The 21,089-nt window shown below is 42.8% G+C and overlaps 1 protein-coding gene across 1 annotated transcript; it reads right to left on the bottom strand.

Annotated features, from left to right (window-relative positions):
• Positions 1-329: 329 nt before the first annotated feature.
• LOC131138696 (solute carrier family 45 member 3) lies at positions 330-20,552 on the bottom strand. The gene is made up of 6 exons (XM_078791153.1): positions 20,390-20,552; positions 6,966-7,297; positions 4,492-4,682; positions 3,727-4,396; positions 1,922-2,187; positions 330-1,850 (listed from the first exon to the last, which is right to left on the bottom strand). Exons 2-6 carry the CDS (start codon positions 7,111-7,113, stop codon positions 1,386-1,388), a joined length of 1,740 nt encoding a protein of 579 aa, XP_078647279.1. The 5' UTR covers positions 7,114-7,297; positions 20,390-20,552; the 3' UTR covers positions 330-1,385.
• Between the last annotated feature and the right edge of the window lie 537 nt (positions 20,553-21,089).

The following is a 21,089-nucleotide window of genomic DNA, read 5'->3' as shown; positions in this document are numbered from 1 at the left end:
AGATGACAGTTTTTGTTTTTGTTTTTTTTTCATATTATGGACTTTTTTTTTTTAAATAGCTCAAGTTTATACCACTAAAATGTTATTTTTCCTGATGTTAAGTTTATTTTTGTAAAAAAAAATGTAAACAAAATTTTTTTTTATGAATGTGCTGATATAATATAAAACAGCCATAGGCCACAAATGGTGCCCAAGTCGCAGTTTGGACACCCTTGATGTGTACATGGGGATGGAACAGATTGTACATATTCTATGACAAAAACTCAACCCCCCCGGAAAATAGCCACACTTCAGTCCTGATTATAAAAAAAGAACCCAAATCTAAAAGATGTCATCCATTGGATGTTTTATTGCTTAGAAAAGCGATGTGGAGAATGTCAAATAAAGAGTACCCCGTCAATATTGCGTAGTACACGATATACGTAACATACAGTATCTGGCCTTAAGAGTCTTCCATTGGCACTGGCTTAAAAAAAAACCCACCTAACTAATCAACAGGACATTTGGTTGCAGATGAAGCTAAAATCATAATATTGCAGAATAAGGAGTGAAATAAAATCGAAGATATTTGTAGCGGTAAGAAAAGCATCGAGTGAAGAAGCAGCCTAGCTTCTAATAACTTAGGACTCTTGGAGGATGGAGGATTCCACGTGGTCTCATCCGTACAAATAACTTACAAATAGCCCTCAAGCGGATGCTACAGGCCAGCAGTTATAAAATCTATTATAAATAAATACGTATGTACAAAAGTTAATAAAATATACAGGCACTTTTTCTATTTTTTTTTTTTTTTTTTTTTTTTTTTTTTACAGATGTGCAACTCTGACGACATTTTGGGGTTGAAACCACGGTGGTGTTTTTTTTGTTTTTTTTTTTTTAAATCACCCTCCCCCTTCGATGCTGAAGTCGCCCACCCACGTGGGGGTTTCGAGGATTGTCACGCGAGCGCAATGAAGGTACAGCAAAGATCTTAATTGCATCCGGGGACGTTCGGAGTTCACTAGGATTTGACCTCGGAATGACGATGGCGTCCAAAACCGCCATTAAAACCTGAGCTGGACAGACTGATGTACAGTACGGCACGGTCGGCGAGGAACCTGGCGAGGAACCAGAATAGATTTTTCTTGAGACCAAAAGAGAAGGCATCTGGAGGCTTAGCTGGTACGAGGTCTGCTGGAACGAGGCAGCATTCCCTTACTTCCTTACTTGTTGACAAACCCTGGAATCGTGCGAGGCGTGTCGTTGACGTAGCTGCACATTGCTGATGCTTATTTTTTCCACCTTCTATCCACGCTGCCTCATAATTGGCACACTTTTCATAAGGTGCAAAAAAAGAAAAATGCATAAAAACCGAAGCAAGGCCTCCTGGGATACGACGGTATCCTTTAGTGCATTGTTGATCTTCCCCAATCTTCCGCAATCTTCCCAACGTGTTTCCCGTCTGAGTCACAGCCCTTCAGGTCCTTTTGGTCAAAAACAACCCGAGTGGCTAAAAAGATGCCGATAACGCCCAAGATGGCGGAGCAGGCCACGTACGCGGTGACGGACTGGGCGAGCTGAACAATGGTGCCCATAAAGAGGGTGGGAATAACCTGAGAGAGGAGGAAGGTGCTGTCTAAAATGGCAAAGTCCAAACCCACGCCGCGGTCCTCGTAGCCGGACTCCGCCTCGTCCTGCTCGGGGACCCCGGAGCCAAGAGGTGAGCCGTTGTGGTTGAGGGAAGCGGAGTAGAAGCCGTTCCCGAAGGAGGAGCCGGCTGCTAGTCCTTCTTCCGCAGCGGTCAAATAGTCCCGCTTGGTTGGAACGCCATTCTTATGCACGTTTTTGGTTTTCCTTTTTGGCATATACACCTGGAACGGGAACGGGATAAGACTAGTTTTCCCCGCTGTCCCCCAGACTTTGATAGCATGGAAGAACTTACCTTCTTCTCCTTGTGGTAGTGGCAGGTGAGCGTGTAGGGCAGGGTCTGCAGAGTGGCGTAGGCGTAGCCGGTGAGGGCGGCCATGACGGTGACCAGGACCACGCTCTTGGAAAGGCAGATGACCAGCATGGACACGGTGAAGCTCACCATGCTGCTCAGGTAGACCCGGCGCGACCCAAAGTGGCCCACCATACGACTCATGACCATGGAGAAGAAGGTTGAGGTGGCACACTGCAGGAACAGGCCCAGGCTTCCCATGCGGACGCCTAAAAAACGAGCAACCCCAGTCGTTTAAATCCGGGAACGCTGCGTGTCGGAGAGGTTGTCCAAACCAAAAGACCTGCACGTGTAGTCCAGGCCACGCCAGTAGGTGGCGATGCGGCACAGGACTCAACATCTTTGGCGTGATTGATCGACTTTACTTAAGTCGGCATAGGGTGCCATTACCGGTTTTAGGAGTGTCTGCGTACGGTCTTAGGACTGCCGGTGTAGGGTGCCATTACTGGTCTTAGGAGTGTCGCCGTAGGGTGCCATTACCGGTTTTAGGAGTGTCGGCGCACAGTCTTAAGTCTGCCGGTGCAGGGTGCCATTACTGGTCTTAGGAGTGTCGGCGTAGGGTGCCATTACCAGTCTTAGGACTGGTCGGCGTAGGGTGCCATTACCGGTCTTAGGACTGGTCGGCGTAGGGTGCCATTACCGGTTTTAGGACTGGTCGGCGTAGGGTGCCATTACCGGTCTTAGGACTGGTCGGCGTAGGGTGCCATTACCGGTCTTAGGACTGGTCGGCGTAGGGTGCCATTACCGGTCTTAGGACTGGTCGGCGTAGGGTGCCATTACCGGTCTTAGGACTGGTCGGCGTAGGGTGCCATTACCGGTCTTAGGACTGGTCGGCGTAGGGTGCCATTACCGGTCTTAGGACTGGTCGGCGTAGGGTGCCATTACCGGTCTTAGGACTGGTCGGCGTGGGGTGCCATTACCGGTCTTAGGACTGGTCGGCGTAGGGTGCCATTACCGGTCTTAGGACTGTCGGCGTAGGGTGCCATTACCGGTCTTAGGACTGGTCGGCGTAGGGTGCCATTACCGGTTTTAGGACTGTCGGCGTAGGGTGCCATTACCGGTCTTAGGACTGGTCGGCGTAGGGTGCCATTACCGGTTTTAGGACTGTCGGCGTAGGGTGCCATTACCGGTTTAAGGACTGTCGGCGTAGGGTGCCATTCCCGGTCTTAGGACTGGTCGGCGTAGGGTGCCATTTCCGGTCTTAGGACTGTCGGCGTAGGGTGCCATTACCGGTCTTAGGACTGGTCGGCGAAGGGTGCCATTTCCGGTCTTAGGACTGGTCGGCGTAGGGTGCCATTTCCGGTCTTAGGACTGTCGGCGTAGGGTGCCATTACCGGTTTTAGGACTGTCGGCGTAGGGTGCCATTACCGGTCTTAGGACTGGTCGGCGTAGGGTGCCATTTCCGGTCTTAGGACTGTCGGCGTAGGGTGCCATTACCGGTCTTAGGAGTGTCTGCGTAGGGTGCCATTACCGGTTTTAGGAGTGTCTGCGTAGGGTGCCATTACCGGTTTTAGGAGTGTCTGCGTAGGGTGCCATTACCGGTCTTAGGAGTGTCTGCGTAGGGTGCCATTACCGGTCTTAGGACTGTCGGCGTAGGGTGCCATTACCCGTCTTAGGACTGTCGGCGTAGGGTGCCATTACTGGTTTTAGGAGTGTCGGCGTAGGGTGCCATTACCGTTTTTTTGACCTGATGACCTTCATGGCCAACATGGGCTAGTTGTTGACAACAAAAAACCAAAGAAACTGACCTTCATCATATCTCTGCTTGGGCTCGCTTCCTGGTCCGGCATTGGGCACGCCGCTGTAGACGCCTTCGCCCACAAAGACGGTGAAGAAGAGCATGAAGGACATGACGGCCATGCAGTTGCAGAGATGGGCCACGCACAGCTGCCGCATCACCCTGGGGACGTGGCAGTAGCTCCTGTAGATGGCGGGGGCCACAGACCAGCATGTTCTCAGCAGACACAGCAAAGGTCCGTTCTTCAGGAGCCTCAGCTTGCACTTCAGAGAGTAGCAGCACGAGCAAGGCACGCCGCGCTGGCTCGATTCCACGGTACCGTTTCCTGAATCCAGGAAAGACTCGACCGTCGTGGAGCGGCCGATCGCAACGGGGGGCTCTTTGGAGTCGGAGAGCTTCATAGTGATGAGTACACTGGAGATGAAGATGAAGATGAGGAGGAAGAACAGGCACTGGGCTTGGCCTCCAAGGTAAACGGAGAGCAAGCTGTGGCTCCAGTCGATGGAAGGAAGCAGGTATCCCACGCAGCCTCCTAAGCTGACCATGAAGGAGAACATGGCAAAGGCTTGGTTGCAGTCCTCACGATCTCGATAGAGGTCAGACAGCAGTGCCTCCAAAGGCGTGAAGCACACTTGTCCACAGAAGTCCAGAAGACCCACTCCGAGGATAAGGAACCCCACCTAAAAATGATCATCCGGTTTTAATTGTTGCCGATATCAATATCACATCGGGATGTCCATCTCGGATCGGTACGCCAATTGTCAAGGTTTCTCACCTGGAACGTGTGCCCCCCCCAGGCAAGGCGTGCTGCCAGGACGTCGGCATAGGGAATGATGAAAAGCGCCAAGAGGACCCCCAGAGACAACAACCAGATGAAAGGCCGCCTTCGGCCGTAACGGCTGTTGCAGTGGTCACTGGCCGAGCCGATAAGGGGGACGAAGAGCAGGCCGAGGACTGGACCGATACCTGGGAACAGAACCACGGGTGTAGTCTCAGCGGACAGTACTACCAAGGCTACTACCAAGGATACCAGGCTACTACCAAGGATACCAGGCTACTACCAAGGATACCAAGACACTGCAGGGATTATACAAAACAAAACAAAACCAAAACAAAACCAAAACAAAACCAAAACCAAAACAAACCAAAACAAACCAAAACCAAAACAAAACAAAACAAAACCAAACCACAAAACAAAATTAAATTAAAAATAAATCCAAGGATACCAGGCTACTACCAAGGATACCAAGACACTGCAGGGATTATACAAAACAAAACAAAACAAAACAAAACCAAAACCAAAACAAACCAAAACCAAACAAAACCAAACCAAACCAAAACCAAAAACCAAAAACCAAAACCAAAACACAAAACACAATTAAAATTAAAATTAAAATTAAAATTAAAATTAAAATTAAAATTAAAATTAAAATTAAAATTAAAATTAAAATTAAAATTAAAATTAATTAAATTAAATTAAATTAAATTAAATTAAATTAAATTAAAAATAAATCCAGACAAAAAAGGGTGTTTACAATGGTTACTATAAATGTGTTCCGGTGCTAGGGGAAACTGAGTGGAAGGCAGACAGGAAGTGCTGTTGAAGACTCAGAGTTGCGTTTTAGATTAGCTGAGGTTACAGTAGCCGATGTTAGGGATGAAAAGTTGTACCAGCAATCAAGTCTGGTGCTTGTGTATTTCACCGAAAATTACAGTTACCATTACTGACACCTAGTGACCTGTGTAGACTACATATCATGATGTTAGCGTCCTGTGAAGGCCTTATACTTGGATTTTAGCTCACCGAGTCATTTTTATGCTTAAAAATGCTAAATTTTGTAAAAAAAAAAAAAAAAATTATTTGACTGCCTTTTATTGCATAACATGCTCTTAAAGCCAAACCAACGTCACATAGCTTGTCCATTCCTGACAGTGTGAACTACTATTACTATAATAATAATATTTATAATATTCTAAATATTACCTAAGCATGGGGATGAAGAAAACGAAGCAGAAAAGCAGCCATTGGAGAACTTACACTAGCCTGGCTAAATTGGCTTTTAGCATCCAAAGACACAATATACATCTTCACCCAAGACCCTCCATTACCGTAATAGGATTGGAGAATCCCGCCATCCCATCATCTCGCCATCCCACAATGCCTTGCAGCACCGCCCTCTTTGAGAGCTTTACGACGGCAAAATCATTTTTAGCTGATTGTTTTCTCCATTAAAGACGCAACATTTGTCTTATTATAGACGGTGGATGGTTTTGGTGGAACTGTGTCCATTATCTGGACGTCAGCGCACATTTAACATGAGATGCTTTTAGTGTGGAGCACGTGATTGACATTTGGCATTGACGGGATAATGCAACTGATCACGCTGCTTAAGTTTCGGGCAAGATTTTGATGACCTTTTTTTTTGGACTCAACTCCACCAGAAGCCTCAATTTAAAGCTAAATGCTAGTATTTCAATGCGAGTCTTACATTACGCCATTATGCCAATTTATTATTATGAAATAATGCTGGGAGTTACTGTGACGCACGGAACAACAACTCAATAATGATTTATTTATAACCACACAGCAGACTTGCAAAAATGGGGGGGGGGGGCAATGTCATTTGTCCCTCAAAATCCCTATCATGACAATACTTCCTGACATGGACCCCAGGCTTTTGTACACTCAACACTATTTTGGACCAAATGTATTCAAATGTAGACGGTTTCTTTGAAGGTCAAAGGGTCAAAAATCTTGAAATATCCTGGAGAATTGTGATTTTAAATTTTTATTTTCATTTAAAACGTGGCCCTCAAGGGGTGGGCTGAGTCGGAGGGATAAGCTCGTCTTTTGTTACCATGTAACAGCGCTTGGAATCCATGACCCCGCTACTATCATTTATATGGATGTGGAGTTATAGTTGAAGAATAGCTTTGTTTGCGATAAAAAGAACTACATTTCCCATGATGCTTAGGGTGCTTAGGCGCAACTAGCAAGCAGGTCCAAAATAAGACAATCACTGCAGCGATAATCTGACAAATTTTAAGGTCCCTGACATGATTTATCAATTTTGTTTTATTATTATTATTATTAGTTGTTGCTCTTCAGTGTTAAATTTAAATTAGAATGTCGTGTTGCTGCTGGATGTTCACAGTGTCCGAGTGATACTACAAGTTTGTTTTCTTTTCCAAAACACGAAGTGCAGAGAAAGAGCGACAGATGTACGCGTAAGAAGAACAAGTATTTACCTAGAACCATAGTCATGTAGCGCTCCTCCACTCCAGCCTCCAGCAACAACGGGGGCACATATGTGATCCCAGCTGCCACGCAGATCTCCAGGCCGCAGGTAAGGGAGTTCAGCAGGACAAGGCGCCACTGAGACCTCCATCCAGGCATATTTAAAAAAGGGGCCGCCTCGCCTTTCCGACCCTCTGGGATGGCCCTAGCGAGGGCAGAGGCTACGGCGGGGGCGGGGGCTAACTTTGGGGAGGCGGATGGGGCTGCCGGGGACAGCAGCAAAGACACTTGGATGTCTTGGATGACCTGAAGGATTCATCCTCCTCCTCTCAGCATTCTGGATCTGCAGAGGAGAAATCATGTTCATTGTGTCACACAGCTTTAATAAAGAAAATCAATAAATCAGCAATAAATAAATATAATAATAATAAATAATAAATTAAGAAACCACATCTAGTTGGTGGGTAGACAAATTATTTTTTTCACATTAAAATGAACAAAGCATTATTAGAGCCCTGTAGACATGACAAAACACGACTATAGTCACATTTATACTCTTTTTATTTACAACATATTGCGCAACTGCAGGGTCTTTAGCCACATGCTAACTCGCAAACTAGAGCTCGAGCGACCTAAACGGTAGCCTCCAAGTTATTTCCTTTAAACTTAAAAAGCCAAAAACTTACCACTTCCACACGGATAGGGAGGATAACTATTAACAGTTATTTAACCTTTAACATGAACATGAATCGAACGTAATCATTTTTTCTGGGTACATGATACCATACAGCATCCATATCAAACATTAAACTTTCATATCAAGGCGGGGGCCTCAAATTAGTGTCTCGCGGACCACATTTGGCCCGCGGGCCGCGTGTTTGCGACCCCTGGTTTAGGCACTTTTTTCTACTCACGACAATGCGATCAGACTTACTTATGCGACTTTACTTATTACTTAGGGTGCGTGAAATAACATGAAATGACACCATAGGGGTGCTATTTCATGTCTAGAGGGCTCTAATGATGTTTAGAGCACTTTGAGTCCCCCCTGTCCTAAAACAAGAGGCATACGTGGAGAAACAAGGACAGTCAATGCTCCTAGCTGTCAGTTTCCACAACAAATGTTTACATATTTCAAGCTCTTGTCCAAATATACGGAGACGACGACGACGACGGCGGCGGCGGCAGTCAAAAAGGATGCGATTGTGATGCATCCCTCAAAGCTCCGCGCCAACAGCTTTGGGACAGCAGGAACAACAACAACAGGCGGGGAGGAGATGAGTCAGCTGCGGCAAACACACCGAACCATTTGCCAAGAGAATTCTTTCTCCCGCCGCGGACGCTTTGCTCGTCTTAAGTGTCAAAACGCACACCGGAAGACATTGCACAGTTTTTTGCCTCTGCGCTGCTATTTTAATAAGGTTGCAGTTTTTGAATCTAAAATAGCCAAGTTTTTGACAAAAGACGTCAAAGTGGAAAGTAGCATGCAGAACACTAAAGGTCAATCACAACATCTGTTTCTGCAGTCTGTCCATCATGGAGGAGACACGTGAACCACACCTTGATGTATCATTTTTCTAGTGACATTCTCCATTACGTGTCGTTTCGTCCAGACACCATATGCTGATCCGACTCCGCCCGGGCGTTTTAGAGTAGTTGGCCTCCATAGGAAAATCTGTGCTGTAAGAATATACCGTTACGGAATATATGTGGACTTTGACTTAGAAGGCACAAAAACGGAAAAAGTCGGCCACCAATCAGTTCTTCAATCAGAGAGGTGAGGAACAGTGAGAACATGACAAACACGGAAACAACAAGGTGCTATATTTGCATTTGGTGTGACATTTCTCTTCCAATGCTGCCCATCTGTTCCTTCCTTGCAACGCTGACGTCATCTCTTTCATGGGAAAAAAAATTAAATTATAGACTTGGATTTCCGATGTATAAGCAACTATTTTCTTCTTAAACTATAACAGTCTGACAGTGTCATTGTATAAATAACACTAAATTCATCACACAGCAACTTAGTGTGACATTTCTCTTCCAATGCTGCCCATCTGTTCCTTCCTTGCAACACTGACGTCGTCTCTTTCATGGGAAAAAAATGAAATTATAGACATACAGTGGAACCTTGATTAGCCTCAATCTGTTCCAGAAGGTCTAAATCGAATATACTCTTTTTGAAAAAATACATTTTTACAGTTCAAAAAATCCAATTGTTGTAATTTCCGATGTATAAGCAACTATTTTTTTTCTTAAACTTAGAATCCTATAACAGTCTGACGGTGTCATTGTATAAATAACACTAAACTCATCACACAGCAACTTACTACTTGTTGAGAAGAGTGATGTGTGTTTTCAGGATGAGTCTCCTAAAGTGTCCAATAAGACCACAAAAGTTAAAGTTGCCAAGTCGGTATCACTGAACCCTCTTGCTACGTGTTTGTACTCTCAGGCAGACCTATGAGGCCTATGAGGCAGTCAAGTGTCTAATACAACCATAAAAGTTAACAAAGTTGCCAAATCGGCATCACCGAGCCCTCTTGCTACGTGTTTGTATTCTCAGGCAGACCTATGAGGCAGTCAAAAGCGTACAATAAGACCATAAAAGTTAACAAAAGTTGCCAAGTCGGTATCACTGAGCCCTCTTGCTACGTCTTTGTATTCTCAGGCAGACCAAGTGCCTATGAGGCAGTCAAAAGTGTCCAATAAGACCATAAAAGTTAACAAAGTTGCCAGGTCGGTATCACTGAACCCTCTTGCTATGTGTTTGTATTCTCAGGCAGACCTATGAGGCAGTCAAAAGTGTCCAATAAGACCATAAAAGTTAACAAAGTTGCCAAGTCGGCATCACCGAGCCCTCTTGCTACATGTTTGTATTCTCAGGCAGACCTATGAGGCAGTCAAAAGTGTCCAATACAACCATAAAAGTTAAAGTTGCCAAATCGGTATCACTGAGCCCTCTTGCTACGTGTTTGTATTCTCAGGCAGACCTATGAGGCCTATGAGGCAGTCAAAAGTGTCTAATACAACCATAAAAGTTAACAAAGTTGCCAAATCGGTATCAACGAACCCTCTTGCTACGTGTTTGTATTCTCAGGCAGACCTATGAAGCAGTCAAAAGTGTCCAATACAACCATAAAAGTTAAAGTTGCCAAATCGGTATCACTGAGCCCTCTTGCTACGTGTTTGTATTCTCAGGCAGACCTATGAGCCCTAAGAGGCAGTCAAAAGTGTCCAATAAGACCATAAAAGTTAACAAAGTTGCCAAGTCGGCATCACCGAGCCCTCTTGCTACGTGTTTGTATTCTCAGGCAGACCTATGAGCCCTAAGAGGCAGTCAAAAGTGTCCAATAAGACCATAAAAGTTAACAAAGTTGCCAAATCGGTATCACTGAGCCCTCTTGCTACGTGTTTGTATTCTCAGGCAGACCTATGAGGCCTAAGAGGCAGTCAAAAGTGTCCAATAAGACCATAAAAGTTAAAGTTGCCAAGTCGGCATCACCGAGCCCTCTTGCTACGTGTTTGTATTCTCAGGCAGACCTATGAAGCAGTCAAAAGTGTCCAATACAACCATAAAAGTTAAAGTTGCCAAATCGGTATCACTGAGCCCTCTTGCTACGTGTTTGTATTCTCAGGCAGACCTATGAGCCCTAAGAGGCAGTCAAAAGTATCCAATAAGACCATAAAAGTTAACAAAGTTGCCAAGTCGGCATCACCGAGCCCTCTTGCTACGTGTTTGTATTCTCAGGCAGACCTATGAGGCCTAAGAGGCAGTCAAAAGTGTCCAATAAGACCATAAAAGTTAACAAAGTTGCCAAGTCGGCATCACCGAGCCCTCTTGCTATGTGTTTGTATTCTCAGGCAGACCTATGAGGCAGTCAAAAGTGTCCAATACAACCATAAAAGTTAAAGTTGCCAAATCGGTATCACTGAGCCCTCTTGCTACGTGTTTGTATTCTCAGGCAGACCTATGAGCCCTAAGAGGCAGTCAAAAGTGTCCAATAAGACCATAAAAGTTAACAAAGTTGCCAAGTCGGCATCACCGAGCCCTCTTGCTACGTGTTTGTATTCTCAGGCAGACCTATGAGGCCTAAGAGGCAGTCAAAAGTGTCCAATAAGACCATAAAAGTTAACAAAGTTGCCAAGTCGGCATCACCGAGCCCTCTTGCTATGTGTTTGTATTCTCAGGCAGACCTATGAGGCAGTCAAAAGTGTCCAATACAACCATAAAAGTTAAAGTTGCCAAATCGGTATCACTGAGCCCTCTTGCTACGTGTTTGTATTCTCAGGCAGACCTATGAGGCCTAAGAGGCAGTCAAAAGTGTCCAATAAGACCATAAAAGTTAACAAAGTTGCCAAGTCGACATCACCTAGCCCTCTTGCTACGTCTTTGTATTCTCAGCCAGACCATTTTTATTGGGAAAAAAAAAGTCTTGGATCTAAGGTCTTAAGAAGAGTTCCGATGTCATCTACTGTACGGAGTCGTAACGTGGAGCTGCATTCACATACAGTCCCGTTATAATGTGTTTATGAGCCAGGGTGAACAGCTCCAGCCAGATCTATTCGTGGCAGCGTGGGAAACGCCGCATCGCCCGTTTAGTTAATAAACACGTTCCAGTTGACCCTGGAAAGGACTAATTCAATTGGCATTATTTCATTTGCGTAAAAAACAGAATTCACGGAGAAAAGGGCCCAAAAACTGAGATGTTCAGGTGTCATGTGGTTCACGGTTCCATGTAACCTTCAAGACTTCGGTCAGCGGAGGCTTTTGTCAGCGTTCCTGCTGCTCCATTACGGAGCTTTTATTCAGTCCCCTAAAAAGCTGTTGAGAGTGGTATTCTTGCGACACAAAACAAGCTTTGTATAAGCTTCGCCACAGAAAGCAGTGCCGTTTAATGAGCTATGGAGAGACGTAGCTAGCCAAAATCAGGATGTCCTAAGCTTCATCAGCCATGACGGTGAAGCATATCTTGGATTCAACAATACGGGCTTACAACCGTGCCGCTACTACATGAACAAACACTAGGCGGGGTAAGGGGGGGGTCTCCAAACAGTAAGCCGGGCTTGGAACGGCGCTCCAACATGATGTCAGAGATACGACCGCAGGCTGTAGAAACCTCAGCAGGTTGTGTTTTTGGCTCCGAGTGAATGGCTGCAGATCTTTGGCTCGGTTCCCTTTCCAGTTCCTGCTCTCTAATGGGCCTGATCGTTGGCACGAAAGGAGGGGGCAGAAAAGCCAGCCTCAATACAGACGGCTTCCCAGACGTACTTCCTACAGACCTTTCTGGACTCTGAACAATGCGTACAAAAACAGCATCGTGAATAGCGGAGAGGCCGCTAACATCGGTTAGCCGGTGTCAACAATGCTCTCACTTGTCCATGAAAAGCTTCACCGGGCACTCAGGAAACCGAAAAATTTGATTGATTAAACATTTAGACCAGGGGGTCTCAAACATGCGGCCCGCGGGCCAAATGTGGCGCGCAGGACACCAGTTTGAGGCCCCCCGCCCAGAAAATTGATTAATGTTCATGTAATAAATAAATATAATAATAATAATAAAACGGCAAATAATAAAAAATTAAGAAACCACATATAGTTGGTGGGTAGACAATTTTTTTTTTCAGATTAAAATTAACAAAGCATTATTAGACTATAAAACACGACTATACACATGCTAACTCGCAAACTAGAGCACTAGCGACCTAAACGGTAGCCTCCGAGTTATTTCCTTTAAACTTAAATAGCCAAAAACTTACCACTTCCACACTTATAGGGAGGATAACTATTAACAGTTATTTAACCTTTAACATGAACATGAATCAAACGTGATAATTTTTTCCGGGTACATGATACCATACAGCATCCATAACATTAAACTTTCATATCAAGACGGGGGCCTCAAAGTAGTGTCCTGCGTGCCACATTTGGCCCGCGGGCCGCGTGTTTGAGACCACTGGTGTAAATATTGTTTAAATGTTATATACTTCATTAAGGCTGCGACTGACTATTTTTTTTAGTACTTTAATCAATCGATATCGAGAACCCAACATAAATTATAAGTAGTTTCACTCTATTATGATTGTCTATCATAATAGATGTTGACTAATCGCATAATTAATTAATTGTTATAGCAATTTAATACATAATGCATGATGTTCATGATTTCCCAAAACAAAATTATTGTGAAAAATGATACTCACCACCCAGATAGCTGGAGGCTAAGAAGTATCAGTACACACACATTACTGATAATGGAGGATGCAATCCATTTTTCTGCGTACATAAAATCCCAAAAGCAGTCTGAGCCGAGCGCCTTGCTCAACGGCGAGTGGATTTCTCTTCATTCCACTTCTGTCTGTATGCACCGTTCCCTCCTCGGCTACTTAGCCACCTCCTTTTTCCTCCATCCTTCCTGTTAGTCACTCTTTGTCACTCCGTCTGTGTCTGTGCCTGCAAGGTGGGAATTGCACCAATCCCAAAGCATGTGCAGAACAATCATTTCTGTCTTGTTGGTGTGCAAATGAAAACTGCAAGACTGGACTAGACATTTTTTACATACAATTTTGTATATTTTCTTTTAATAGCGCATGAACATGTGTAATATTCTGTGTCCTTGTGGTGTATTAGAGCCATCAGTGCTCTATTTGTACATGTCTGGGACTGTATTTAACAGCTACCAGTAGAGGGCGTTGTAAAGTGTGCCGCTGGAGTAAAGATGTGTTATCATGTCACCTTTTCAAATATACAGCCGCAATATTCTCAATTAGCTAATGGCTAAATGAGACTCCGCCTATTGTGTTCTGCGTTCTGTAGAACAGTTTCAATCAATCTTCTTCCTGTTTGCTAGCTAGAGTAAATGAATCTTGTGTTTATGGAGAACGACGAAGAATAAAATACTTCAACTGGAGCGATGTGTTTTAACAAGGACACAAAAACACTACAGCCGAACGGCACTGGCACGAGGAACGTCAGAGTGAGTGAGTGTGGTCATGTGTCCAAGAGACCAATACGCGCAGAATCTGGAAAGAAGATCTAGAAAGCTTTCTGTGCGAGTTATTGTGTGTCGCTGCTCTATAGGAGTCCACAACAACAAATACTCCTGTAAACAAATGGGTGTGATGTTGTTTTTTTGCACATGAAGGCCATCTTGAACAGTTTTTGGTTATATAAATTGCCACATTAAAAAAATCTGATTTTAATTGGGCATCCTTAGCCTTACATAATAGAGTATTCATCAAAATTATACTCTTTTTCGGACCAAAAATATACCATCACTACAATGCTTATTCAGCTACACAAAAAATAAACATGAACATTTTTTATGACAATTCAACCAGCTCATTTTTAAGGACAAAAACCTTACTTAGCATGTGAACGACAGACTTGGGATAATAGCGCTGGAAAATGTTTTCCAGCCTCTAACAGTATCTTTATGACATCTGAAATCCAGATTTCCTTTTAAGCGGTGACATTTTTCATAAGAAGCCATTTTGACCAAACAATAGTACATTCCCAGAAAACATTTCACTTCCGTGGCACCCGTTTTACCGCAAACATTCAATTCTCGACATTACCCATAATAAGCTACGACAAACTGCACTCTGTTTTGATAAAAACCAACAAGAGTGCGCCAGAAATAGAACGAAAAGGGGCGACCTTCTGAAAGCGTGGCAGCAAAGAGCCATTTAAGCCCAAATGTCAGCCACATTATACAAAACGCCAAAGAAGGGGCGGGAGGAATCCATCACTCACGCGTGTACTTGGACAACAAATTAACCTTTAAAGTAAATACGTGACGCAGATGCTTAAAAGAATGATCCAAACAAAGCCGTCAGTTTGCATCACATAGAATTAGCTATTATGCTAAGATGTACAGGATGTCACATGGTCAATCATAACACTATAACGTTGAATATGTAATGCATACCAGCCGTTTTTACTATTTTGACAGATTTTTTAAGACACACAAAATATTGTGGTCTATGGCTACATACCAAAAAAAAAATTTGACTCATTTTTCATCAAAAAAAATATTTTTTATATTTTTCATTTTTTAGTAAGCAACCGTAGAACAGCAAAATATCACTATGATCAAAATATTAATATAGCATGCATTAAGATTTCCCTTATGGACTTCCTGGTTGCTGTGGAACGCTCTTACATGGGAACAATGCACGCCCAAATACGACAAAATGCACTTTTACAGCCGAAAACTGCACCAATCACTATCTATTGTGGAGTTACATCATCACATGATTTTGCAAAAAATATAAATAAATAATTTTTTTTTTTTTTTAAACTGTCAAAAGGCGTATAAATACATCTTTGGGAACTAATGAGTTAACAAAAAATTTGGCTTTTTTGACGAAAACTGATATTGTCCAACTGACAACAAGCAGATACCGATATGTGTCACATGACTTATCTCCTGTGGTGGAATCAACTAATTAAATTGTGTTTAATTAGCTTTTTTTTTTTTAAATATTGGTTGTCAAGATCGGTAAAAATCTGATACCGATATCACATTTTTTTAGCATCATTGCATATTATGCAAATTAGACATTTACATCAGCTAACACCACGGGTAGATTCCAGAAAACACTAAAGACCCACATAGGAAATTATCCAGTTTTGTGTGTAGGCTAATAATGAAAACAATTTTTTTTAAGCTGGTATCCGTACACCGGATGGCATCGTGACCAAGTCACCAATGATGCACTACACTGCTGATATAATTTCATGTAAAAAAAAAAAAAAAAAAAAGACAAAAGTATCCCTTTAACGCAACCCATATGCACATACTACCACAATTGGAGTTTAGCATCATTGCAAATTATGCAAATTAGACATTTAAATCAGCAAACACCACGGGTAGATTCCAGAAAACACTGAAGACCCACATAGGAGTTTAGCATCATTGCATATTATGCAAATTAGACATGTACATCAGCTAACACCACGGGTAGATTCCAGAAAACACTGAAGACCCACATAGGAGTTTAGCATCATTGCATATTATGCAAATTAGACATGTACATCAGCTAACACCACGGGTAGATTCCAGAAAACACTGAAGACCCACATAGGAGTTTAGCATCATTGCATTTGGGCCGCGGGCCGCGAGTTTGAGACCCCGGATCTAAACTGTTGGCTTTCCGGGAATGGGAATCATCTACCATCTGTTCTCCACCTTGCATGAGCATTGAACCGGAGGCTTTTTTGCTTCCAGTGGCGTGCAGGCCACACTTGGGCACAACAAAGTGAAGTCAGGGAACGGAACAAGAGGACCGCCATTGTGTTTGACCTTGGAGGTCTGTGCCGGGGTCACCTGGGGCCACGTGGAGATCACAATGTTCCGTGACATAAAACACGGAGCAGCAGATTTGAATCCGAGAGAAATAACCGGACCGGCAGGCCTCCCAAGAACTGAACGGGCGCCAATAAACCCACACGACGCGTTGGCAAGGAACAAATTCATGTCAGGGCTGAAGATAAAATAGGCCATTTTCTGAGGAGACGTTCCTTCACACTCTTGGATATAATCTTAAGAGTGAGACATCTCAACGACGTTCCGCAACTTCCATGAAGAAGTATACGTGTATACTGTATGATATTTTTTTATTAAAAAGGGATTTACTGCAACTTTTATGCTCCGACTCCAACATGTAAAAGTTATGAAAATGTTGCTAAAATGATGGAATGATGTCACATGGGGGGGGCGGACATCTTTTCCTTTCAGCTTTGGCCCATTAGAGAAGCATGGAAGCGTTCCTTCTCTTTGCCCCAGCTGGCTAGCTGGACTTTGACCTTGAGGGGGGGGGCATGTGTACTCCTCTGTTACTCGTCACTGGGAGATTCAGGAGAAAGGAAAACAGATTGGTGACAATCACCCCCCCCCCCTGCTGGGAAGAACTTATAGTGGTGTCGTAATGTGCCTCGGAGCACACAAAACGTTTCGTTTTCCGGGGGGGCCATGTTGTTTTTGATTAGAGGTCGCTACTTCGCCTTCTGTTGGGACAAACCAGCTAACAAATGATCTCATTTGCTACTTGTAGCGACTTTTATTCCCAACAAAATTGACTTTTTTTGCTTTTTGCAACATTTTACACACCGAAACACAAACCAGACATGATGGGGGAAAAAAATGTTTGACTCATTTTTCATTAAAAAAAAAAAAAAAAGTCTAAAAATATCACTATGATCAAAATATCAATATTGCATGCGTTAAAATTTCCCTTATGGAAAATTCCTGATTGCTGTGGAACGCTCTTACATGGCAAAGATGTACGCCCAACTACTACAAAATGCACTTTTACAGCCTAAAACTGCACCAACTATTATATATTGTGGAGTTACATCATCACATGATTTTGCAAAAAAATAAAAATTAAAAAAAATAACTGTCAAAAGGCGTATAAATACATCTTGGGAACAAATGAGCTAACAAAAAATTAGTTTTTTTTGACGAAAACCAATAGCCAATGCAATTGGAATATTTAGGCGTTACATGAAATAAAATAAGATTTAAAGCATTCAAAGATACTTTAATATTAGCCTTCATATCCCGTCTAGCTTTAAAAATATATGCAATGTGATTTATGAAGAATAGAGGTACATATGGAAAACGCAAGAAGCCCTCCTCGGGAGTTTAGTGACGAGCCTACGACCGATTAGAGGTGCTAAGCCTAAGTAGCTTGGTGTCCTCCATGGTTAGCGATTAGCTCGGTTTGGCGCAGGACCTTTTATTAGACTCGGAAAGAGCCTAGGAAACAAGGAAACAACCAGCTGGTCTAGCTCTAGCTAGCATTCTTATCAGAAATTAATTGCGAAAGGGTGCAAGAATTATGTTTTTGCAGGGTTCCGTGATTCTGTGTCGGTAGAATCGTCAAAAACGTGACATAATGTGAATGAAATGACGTTATCATTAAGCTAGCTGGGTTCACTCAGTTTAGCAGAGCATGCTAGTACGGTTGAGTGTTTTGAAGCATTTCGAGGTCCTGTCCGCACAAAAACGGCTATCTCATTAAACAACGTTTTTTTTTCCCCACGATTTAGCCTATCATCCACACGGTAGCCCGCAGCTATCTGGCACAAAAAAAACAAGGTTTTCAAAAGTGTGGATTCCGAGAAAAATACAGTTTGGGTATGTATGTAAATAACCGGAGTTATAAGTTGACAAACGTCACTGCCGGCGACCTGTGATGTCACACACGCCACCCGAGGTATCGGCACGCCACATGCTACATCAACACTGATGTTGAATGCTATGATATGCTGTGATGCATGAACTCATTTCTTTCTTAGGCGTATTAATCAAGAAAAAAAACATTTCTCAATGGCGGTACGATTATAACACCGGACAACATTCCAGTGGAGTCCATGGAAAAAAAAATCATAAAATTTTATGATTTAAAATAATTCATGGAAATATTCTAACATTTCATACAAAAGATCGTTTAAAGTAGTTATTAAACTGCCTTTTAAAAACATCACAATGAAGAATTGTTAGGAAATGGAATCAAAACAAGGAATCGGAACCGTTCAAACAACGCCCCAAACCGACTCATTACACAAATTGAAGCATGATGCGGTACGCCGGAGCACCGGGAACCGCAGCTTCTAATTAACTACTCGGGTAGTCGTGCTCATCTAAAACGTTAAAGCCATATTTCGGAGTCGAGTGCTAACTAAAAAGGTGTTAAAAAAAATAATCTGTTCTTGAGCAATTGCACCGTCATCACAAAAGGACGGGAACTGAAAATTGGGGCGACGGCATCGTTATTGCGCAATACTGCTCTTGAGCAATTCTGCAGTTGGTGCTGCAGTTGTCAATTTTGTTGTTCATATTTGGTGTCATTTTTATTTACAACATATTGCGCAACTGCAGGGTCTTGAGACACATGCTAACTCGCAAACTAGACCGCTAGCGACCTAAACGGTAGCCTTCAAGTTATTTCCTTTAAAATTAAATAGCCAAAAACTTACCACTTCCACACGGCTAGGGAGGATAACTATTAACAGTTATTTAACCTTTAACATGAACATGAATCAAACGTAATAATTTTTTCTGGGTACATGATACCATACAGCATCCATATTAAACATTTGGCCCGCGGGCCGCGTGTTTGAGACCCCTGATCTATAATATTTATATTCCTAAACTTTATTCTTAGCTTTTCTTATACTAACATTAACATTACGCACTAACATTAAACTTTCATATCAAGGCGGGGGCCTCAAAGTAGTGTCCTGCGAGCCACATTTGGCCCGCGGGCCGTGTGTTTGAGACCCCTGGTTTAGGCACTTTTTTTATCTACTGATGACAATGCGATCAGACTTACTTATGCGACTTTACTTATTACTTAGGGTGCGTGAAACAACATGAAATGACACCATAGGGGTGTTATTTCATGTCTAGAGGGCTCTAATGATGTTATAAACTGTATTTACGTAGAAGGTTGTAAACAGGCTTCCAATGCTTTATTGACGAATATATTCCATTTATAATTAAGGAATCTTATTTATCTATAATATTTATATTCCTAAAATTGCAACTTCATTCTTAGCTTTTCTTATACTTGTAAAAATGACTGTTTTTATTTGTTATTTTCTTGAATTAAAATATGCAGATGGCCACAAAAAAAAACACAAGAAAAAACTCAAACTTGGAAATTTTTTATAATTTTTTTATGATTTGTTTAAGCACCGATATGGAATAATATGTCAACAAATAGTAACCCTACTTGACGGGAATAGTTGTACAAAAGTCCATAGGAAAACTACATTGTTTTTCCAAGTAGAATTGCTCAAGAAATGATGTTTGTGCAACATCCCAGCGTATCATTTGGCTGCCCATTGCCCATGAGCAATACCACTTCAACTTTCCAGTCCCTCCATTGGTTTTTTTTATGTGTCATAACAGCAGGGGTCTGACTCACGCAGCGTTGACACAAAAGATGTTGTCGTGTTGTCAAAAAAATGACTGAAGAGCAGAGCTAGCGGCAGTGTGATGCTGTGTTTCGGTTTACGAATAAGCAGTGCCAGACACGCCGACGCAAGCTGGGGAGTAAAAAAAAAAAAAAAAAAAAAACACAAAAAAAAAACTTCCATAAAAGCACCACGCTGCTTCTACTGGACTAAAGCTAACCACACACACACGCACAGCTTTCAAATAAAACACTCTTTTCGTTTACTGTCTTCGAAGGAACAAAAATCACTGCTCGGTTTGATTCCGTCGAGTACCAGGCGGCACCAGGAGACACCAAAAGCCCAATTTCGACTCACATTTTTACGGGTTTCGTCGCGGTCAGTCGCGTACAATAAATAACTTTCAACCAACACCAGCGTCGTTTAAAGCCACCCGCTACACAAACAAAAGATATGAATGAAAATGTAGTTAAATGTGAGTACGTTTCAGTCAGCAAAGCTCACCTTTCGCTCCGCTCCGCACCGGGGAATCCATGCAGCGACTTGCTAGTCCCAGACGCACCGCTTCTTGCTCAACTTGTGGCCAGCGACTAGCCAGCTGTGACTGACAAGCAACCATTAAGTGCCACGGTGTGGACGCACACCGCATCCGGTGCTTGCTTTCAAAATAAAATACACGCTTATCGCCAGAAAAGTCACGAATTCTGGTCATTTTACACATCATTCAAAAACGATCATTCAGAGATGTTAGTATAGTTAAAATTTACGTGTTTTCCAGCATTTTGATAAGGTACTGGAACACATTATGGTTACAACTTCCGGTATGAGTCTGTGTGACGTAGCAGGAAGCTAAACAGCGAAGCAAAAGCAGTGTATCTAAATGTTATGTTTTGCCTTGGAGGACACACACGTATATACATAGATATAATATAATTTAATAATTATTTACCAATTATTATTATATAGCATTATTAAAAAGACTGCTAGCTGCAGTAAATAAAATATAATAAAGATAATTAGAATTGTGTGTAAAAAAAAATGTTAGTGTGAATGGTTGCTTGTATATATGTGCCCTGTGATTGGCTGGCGACCAGTCCAGGGTGTACCCCGCCTCTCGCTCGAAGACAGCTGGGATAGGCTCCAGCACCCCCGCGACCCTTGTGAGGATAAGCACAAAAAAAACATCTAAATAAAATGATCATCC

This window comes from Doryrhamphus excisus, linkage group LG6 (assembly GCF_037039965.1).
Source record: "Doryrhamphus excisus strain RoL-2023G ecotype Guam linkage group LG6, RoL_Dexc_Guam_v1.1, whole genome shotgun sequence".
Taxonomy (NCBI): Eukaryota; Metazoa; Chordata; class Actinopteri; order Syngnathiformes; family Syngnathidae; genus Doryrhamphus; species Doryrhamphus excisus.
The sequence above is the reverse complement of the archived record's forward strand: the minus strand, read 5'-3'. Positions and strand labels throughout refer to the sequence as shown.

Coding starts and splice junctions, on each gene's coding strand:
- LOC131138696 (XM_078791153.1), bottom strand. CDS start 7,113: ATGCCTGGATGGAGGTCTCAGTGGCGCCTTGTCCTGCTGAACTCCCTT. Junction 2,188..3,726: donor CAAGCAGAGATATGATGAAG/GTCAGTTTCTTT, acceptor CTCGTTTTTTAG/GCGTCCGCATGGGAAGCCTG. Junction 1,851..1,921: donor ACTACCACAAGGAGAAGAAG/GTAAGTTCTTCC, acceptor TTCCCGTTCCAG/GTGTATATGCCAAAAAGGAA.